At 41.2% G+C, this 6,673-nt stretch overlaps 1 protein-coding gene across 1 annotated transcript; it reads left to right on the top strand.

Moving 5' to 3' along the window:
* The first annotated feature begins 276 nt into the window (after positions 1-276).
* On the top strand, positions 277-6,457 carry LOC129863626 (coiled-coil-helix-coiled-coil-helix domain-containing protein 10, mitochondrial-like). Its single transcript, XM_055935747.1, has 4 exons — positions 277-445; positions 1,675-1,894; positions 4,198-4,339; positions 5,968-6,457. Exons 1-4 carry the CDS (start codon positions 396-398, stop codon positions 5,985-5,987), a joined length of 432 nt encoding a protein of 143 aa, XP_055791722.1. The 5' UTR covers positions 277-395; the 3' UTR covers positions 5,988-6,457.
* The last annotated feature ends 216 nt before the right edge of the window (positions 6,458-6,673 follow it).

The raw sequence follows: 6,673 nt of genomic DNA, 5'->3' as shown, positions 1-6,673 counted from the left end.
ATTTGTTACGGAATACAATGTTGACCATTGGCAGTCCAACAGATATTTGGGGACACTGGAACGTCACTGAAAGATTGTCATGCTTGCCATCGTATTAGTCAGAGAAATGTCTAGTAAAACATTTTCATAATCTGTTTACCGTTCTCGAACAAACTACATATTTTGTTTGTTATGTGATAAAAAAAACGTACTGAACTTCAGTAAATAGGTAATCGCCTCTACGCATGAGTGAGAATTTACAGGTATGTTTGCGCATGCGCAATCCACACAAGGTCATTGGCACGTGTGCGTGCTGTCATACGATCTATTTGCGTCACAAGAGGCTTCAGAAGAGGATAAGACTATCCTGGCAGAAACAGTTTGAAGTTGTAAAGAACATATTATCTGCATAGAAAATGGCTAGAGGAAGTCGCAGTGCCAGTCGTTCTTCGGCACCACCAACTAGGTAATGTGTTTTGAACGATTATGCAACTAGGTCAGATGCCGGTTTATTAAAATGTTAACAGCCTCGTTTGCATAGCAGTTAACTGGTTATAGTGCTCATATGCATAATTGTAATTGAATGACACACGGCTGTTTTAGAAACGCAGCCCTAAAACTACTGCCATATGACTGACACTTTTCCTAATAGTTGTCTGCATCACAAAGGTCCTTAGCTAAATTTGTGGGTCATTTTTCAGTTCTTGACCCCAAGGGCAGTGGGTAGAAGGTCAGCATTTGCTAGAAAAGTTTGCATAAACCAAAGAACAAATTATGCCATCAATTTAAATAATTGCTGTTTCTTATTGTCAGTCAGACTGTTTTCCTGCGCATATTCGTTCTTGGTGATAATCTATGTGGAGGTATAAGATTTAGAGATCAGCTGTTTACTAACCAATAGAGGCCAAGTCTTTGAATGCATGCATCCTCTGAAGATGGAGAGGGACAATTCATGGCTAGATCAGAGGAAGGTGGTGGTCAGGAAGATGGTTGATGAAGAGTCTGGTGTTGATCATGTAGATCAGTGGTTCCCAGGTTTTAAACGTACTCTTGAAAGTTGTCATAGTAGAATGCACAAGGTGCAATTTTTAAATTGGGTAGTGCGTCATCAGTTATTTTTGTCATGTTAGTCATTGCATATCTTAGAGCTATTTATAACTTGTCCGAGATTTCCAGATCAACTAGCCCATGTTAGCTAAACATTTTTGTTTAGTTTTTTTTAGTTTTTAAATTTGACATTGCAAAATGTATAGATTTGCAAGAAAATTTGCTTTAAAACTGCAACATTTTCTTTGCACCCCATGACAAAATGTGTAGAATTGCAGGAAATAAGCTTTAAACCTGCAATACATTTCTCCACCAACAAGAGGGGTGTGAACAGTTTGTGTCATGAACAGTGCTTTCCCCATAGAAATAGACATGTTATGCGTGTGGGGTGGGGGGGGGGGGGGGGCGTAGGATGTTCCCCAATGCTGAAGGGGGGCCCCGGGTGAAAAAGTTTGGGAACCCCTGATATAGATAATGTATCAGGTAATGCAAGGCTGTCTGATTTAACAAAATAACAATTGTAGTCAGTGCAAGTGATGTCAGAGCAAAATTATGTTACATCAGTCTGACCCCCCTCCCCCTTGGGTATGTTGATGTTCCATTTTAGAGGCCATGTTCTCTTCATTGTGTGCTCTTTTATATTTCCAGCTCATCCCCGGCCCATCATGCCCCGACCGCTCCACCCCCGTCAGCCCTCGCCGCTCCTGCCGCGCCCCAAGGGCCCGGCCTCATGGCCCAGATGGCCACCACCGCAGCAGGGGTTGCAGTGGGCTCTGCCATGGGCCACGTCATGGGCAGTGCCCTCACAGGCGCCTTCAGTGGTGGCAGCAGCGCTGAATCAGCCACGCCCGCCGCCAGCACATACCAGGTGAGCAGGGCAGGGGGCCCAGTGAGAGCCTGTGAATGGAAATAGGCCATTTTCCAATACTTCTAAATGGCTTCCTCTTCTTCAAGAACATTGACAGGTGATAGGGATTGATAGGTTTTCACCATAGGTTATTCCATTCACCAGAACAGTGGACAAGGTGATTTATGTTGGGCCGTTGTACTGGCAAAGCCTACCTGAACTCCTACCTAAATTCGATTCACCTGACAATGAGTGTCTTGTCTGAAAAGAACAACAGCCAAAGAAAGATAGGTTCTTCTGACAGTACTAAATTGGTGTGGATTGTTGGACAGCAGAGGATGTCTCTGACTTTGGCAGCACTGGAGAGATAAGCTACTGCCCTAAGGGGTTTGACTTCTCAGCGTTCAAATTTACATTTTAGGAAACAGAATTGGACCTAACGACATTGTTTGACACTCAGTATTGTGCCATTTGAAAAAGAGAACTCTCTCTGTTATGTGCCCAAAACAGAGAGGCAGGGATTTGGGGTATTTACAGATGTGACGTCACAGTTTGATATATCACAGTTTGATTTCTTGATAGCTTTTCTGAAAATGGAACTAGACCTGCCCTAGAAAGCCCAAACTCCTCCCTTCAGCTAAGTGAGGTCATGCAAGCGACCCATTCACTCACTAAGAAGTGTCACATTATACTCCTTGATGTCAGACATTGACTCTGCACGATGACTGAGGCAATTTAATCTAGCGCTGACAGTATTACAACAGCTAGAAAGAGTTCTATTAAAGGATTGTCTGGCCCATGGGATGTCTGAAAAGTGGCATTACTCCAACAAGATTAGTTCTGGTATTTATACAATTATGGTTGACGAATTTGATCACTTAGTATTATATCATGTAAGCATGCCATTGAGGTTTTGAAAGCAGAAGATCATGTAGCCTAGCCATAGCAATGGAATGCGCTAGATGCAGTAAACAAGGAACATAAAAGATAGCTTGTCGATACTGTTCTATGAAATCTCTGCAGAACTAAATCAAAAGGTGCATTATGCAGAAATGTATCGATAATTTAAATTTGCCATGAATTTCCATGAAAGTATACAGCACGGTACTTGGAATGGCCAAACCAGACATTCGTCAGTAAACGAGCAACATTATGCAACTTTGAAATCTTCTATCAAGAAATTGCACTCCTTTACTACCAGGATATCAACCTCTCCCTCAACGTGATCAAGACAAAGGAGATGATTGTGGACTACAGAAAAAGGAGGGCTGAGAATGCCCCCATTCTCATCAACGGGGTTGTAGTGGAGCAGGTTGAGAGCTTCAAGTTCTTTGGCGTCCACATCACCAACAAACTATCATGGTCCAAACACAACAAGGCAGTCGAAGAGGGCACGACAATGCCTATTCCTCCTCAGGAGACTGAAAAGATTTGGCATGGGTCCTCAGATCCTCAAAAAATTCTACAGCTGCACCATCGAGAGCATCCTGACTGGTTGCATCACCGCCTGGTATGGCAACTGCTCGGCCTCTGTGACACAAGGCACTACAGAGGGTAGTGCATACGACCCAGTACATCACTGGGGCCAAGCTTCCGGCCATCCAGGACCTCTATACCAGGCGGTGTCGGAGAAAGGCCCAAAAAGGACTCCAGCCACCCTAGTCATAGACTGTTCTCTCTGCTACCGCACGGCAAGCGGTACCGGAGCACCAAGTCTAGGTCCAAAAGCTTTCTAAACAGCTTCTAACCCAAAGCCATAAGACTCCTGAACAGTTAATGAAATGGCTACCCGGACTATTTGCATTGTCCCCACCCCCATTTTTACGCTGCTGCTACTCTCCGTTTATTAGCCATGCATAGTCACTTTACTTCTACCTAGATGTACATATCTCAATTACCTCGACTAACTGGTGCCCCCGCACATTGACTCTGTACCGGTACCCCCTGTATATAGCCTCGCTATTGTTATTTTATTGTTGCTCCTTAATTCTTAGTTATTTTTCTTCATTTTTATTTCTTTATTTTTTTTAACTTCAGTTTATTTTAGAAAATACTTTAACACTTTTTTTCTTAACTGCATTGTTGGTTAAGGGCTTGTAAGTGAACACTTCATTGTAAGGTCTACACCTGTTGTGTTTGGCGCATAGGACATAAAATTTGATTTGTTATGTCAAAGATATAAAGGACAGGTGGGAATGTTGCATAATGTATCTGAGCTAGCATGGAGATAATGACTGTCACACTGAAGTCAAATCAATCCTTGTTTACAGTAGTGCAGATGTCTACAGTATATTTGACAAGTGCGTGTGTCTGTGCCATTACAGGAGGCCGCTCGACCTGCCTCCTCCCAGCCGGGCCCATGCATGTTTGAGGTGCGACAGTTCCTGAACTGCGCCACCACTCAGGCAGACCTCAGCTTGTGCGAGGGCTTCAATGAGGCGCTCAAACAGTGCAAAGGCTCACATGGTAAGGTACTCATTAATGATTGGTAGTTATGAACACCCAATTGTATCACTGGGTTAAATTAGTGATGTAGAATAAATAGACCATAGCTGTGTTTGAATACTCGTACTATTTGTGACGGGAATTGAGTATATAGTATGCTTATTGGTCATAGTATGGATATAGTTAGTATGCCAAAAGTTCCCGGATGTCGTACTAAATTCGCCAAAATATGATGTATACACGCAGAGGACACTATTTCTGTACTTTAGGGCCCAAAATGCAATTCTTCAGGAAATGGGAGTGGCTTCACATCTTTTACAGATTTGAAGGAAATGGCGGAAAATATGCAGTCGAAGTACAACTAGAGCAGATACAAATTCATTCCTTTAACTAATTGACAAATGTTAAGAAAATGTTGAGCAATGTAATAAAGTAATGACTTTTCAAATAAGTTACACGTTATTGGCTGACAATTTGTTAGCTACGCTGTCCTTACGAACCACACAGCGTATCATTACAGCAGTATGTACTGGTATGTTGTTAGCTAGCTACTTATACATCAAACTTGCCAGGATATTAACAATAGGCTATCTAACGAACCACCCAACGCTTATTGACTTGATTATTCTCGTCATTCTTAGCTTAGCTGGACATTCGGGTGCTTTCATAAATTCGCTCTGGCTATCTACTCCGATTTAAGAGCACTCTCGTCTGAGTACCAGAGCGCAGAATAATGAATTTACGAGCGCTCAACACCCATTGAATATGGCCGGTATCAGTAAATGTCGTCAAAAAAGCTGAATTAACTTGTTGCCAGCAGCAGTTAGTCACCAACGCTCTGGATAGCATGAAAACAGCCTAACCAGCTCTGCTAGGGCAAGTAAAATGGTCAGAGTGGTCTCATTTGTGTCTGGAAGTAGCTAGCAAGCTAGTCAACGTTAGCTTGGGTGCTTGACTGCCGTTGTAAGGTCAGAACGCTCAAATCAACCCTACTCCTCGGCCCGAACGTCCAGTGTGCGCTCCGAGAGCGAAACGCTCTGAATTTACGAGCACACTCTGGCACTCCAGATTGAATTTAAGAACACACCCAACGTCTTAAAATGTCTAACCAGTTATTTGTTATGCTAGCAAGAGGTTGCATAGCAACAGCATCAACTTCCGGAAGACAGGCAAAGAGCTAGTGCGCTCAACTTAAAGCATACTGTTCCTTTACAGTATACTAAAATGAACTAATAGTATGTAGTGTATATACTCATTAAGTATACAGTATGTTAGTATGGGTATTCAAACACAGCTCATGAATGTCTACAAAATTTCTGCTCAAGGGAGTGATCTAGAATTCTGTGGTATAACCAGAAGATATTTACATTTTTGTTCTATTTTTATTATGCTATTGGGAATGCCATTTTGATATTTATCAGATCTAGAAGTTTAGGCTTGGTTATGCACATTTACTTGACTTGGCTATGCATATTTCAACACACCACACAATACATGGATGTGCATGCTTTGTTCTGTGTAATGCTTTGTTTTCTCGTTTGTGTATATTCTTTAGTATTTATCCTTTTCCGAGCCCTGACTGTTTTTAGAATGTGATTTGCAGATAGTTATTTTATGAATCAATTGACCATGTCTTGTTTTTCCTGCAGGTATAACATCACTGGTTTGATCACGGATGTTAGGAGTCAAAACAAGATATTGTTTTCAGATAAACACATCAGATGTGCCACTCGGTCATGAAATAAACTCTATTCAACTCTCCACTGTAACAAGAAAGAAATTATGTTTGTTCACTGTTGATATGTCACGAAATGTATGATTTTTATTTTTATTTTTTGGTAATGTATATGAGATTGTGAAATAAAGAGCTGCTATTTACTTTCTGCTGGATTCCTCTGTTCAGCATTTTTATTGTCTGTCACGTTTAACAACCTAAAGGATGGTTAAATAGTTTGCTTGTCCATCCTCAAAATGACCCTTGGAATGTGTGCTTCAGACGAGAGAAATTAAACATGTAGGTATCCAAGTGAGAATATTGAAAGAAGAGAAATGCGTAATGAATCTTGTGTGCTCTGCTTTACTCTTTCGTGTAGAAAAAATATATTCACTATATTGTCAATTAAACTCTTTATGATCTGACCCTTTTTTTCCATTTCTGCCTAAAATGGACCTGAAGCAAGGATATGCATATTCTTGATACCATTTGAAAGTAAACACTTTGAAGATTGTGGAAATGTAAAATTAATGTAGGAGAATATAACACATTAGATCTGGTAGAAGATAATATAAATAAATGTGGGGTTTTTTCATCTTTGAAATGCAAGAGAAAGGCCATAATACAATATTGCAGTTTAG

The sequence above is a fragment of the Salvelinus fontinalis genome, chromosome 10, assembly GCF_029448725.1.
Source record: "Salvelinus fontinalis isolate EN_2023a chromosome 10, ASM2944872v1, whole genome shotgun sequence".
Taxonomy (NCBI): Eukaryota; Metazoa; Chordata; class Actinopteri; order Salmoniformes; family Salmonidae; genus Salvelinus; species Salvelinus fontinalis.
The sequence above is the reverse complement of the archived record's forward strand: the minus strand, read 5'-3'. Positions and strand labels throughout refer to the sequence as shown.

What these genes read in the sequence shown, in the direction of transcription:
- LOC129863626 (XM_055935747.1), top strand. Translation starts at nt 396, where the DNA reads ATGGCTAGAGGAAGTCGCAGTGCCAGTCGTTCTTCGGCACCACCAACT. An exon ending in TCTTCGGCACCACCAACTAG is followed by an intron (nt 446 to 1,674) that starts GTAATGTGTTTT and finishes TTATATTTCCAG; the next exon opens with CTCATCCCCGGCCCATCATG. An exon ending in ACAGTGCAAAGGCTCACATG is followed by an intron (nt 4,340 to 5,967) that starts GTAAGGTACTCA and finishes TTTTTCCTGCAG; the next exon opens with GTATAACATCACTGGTTTGA.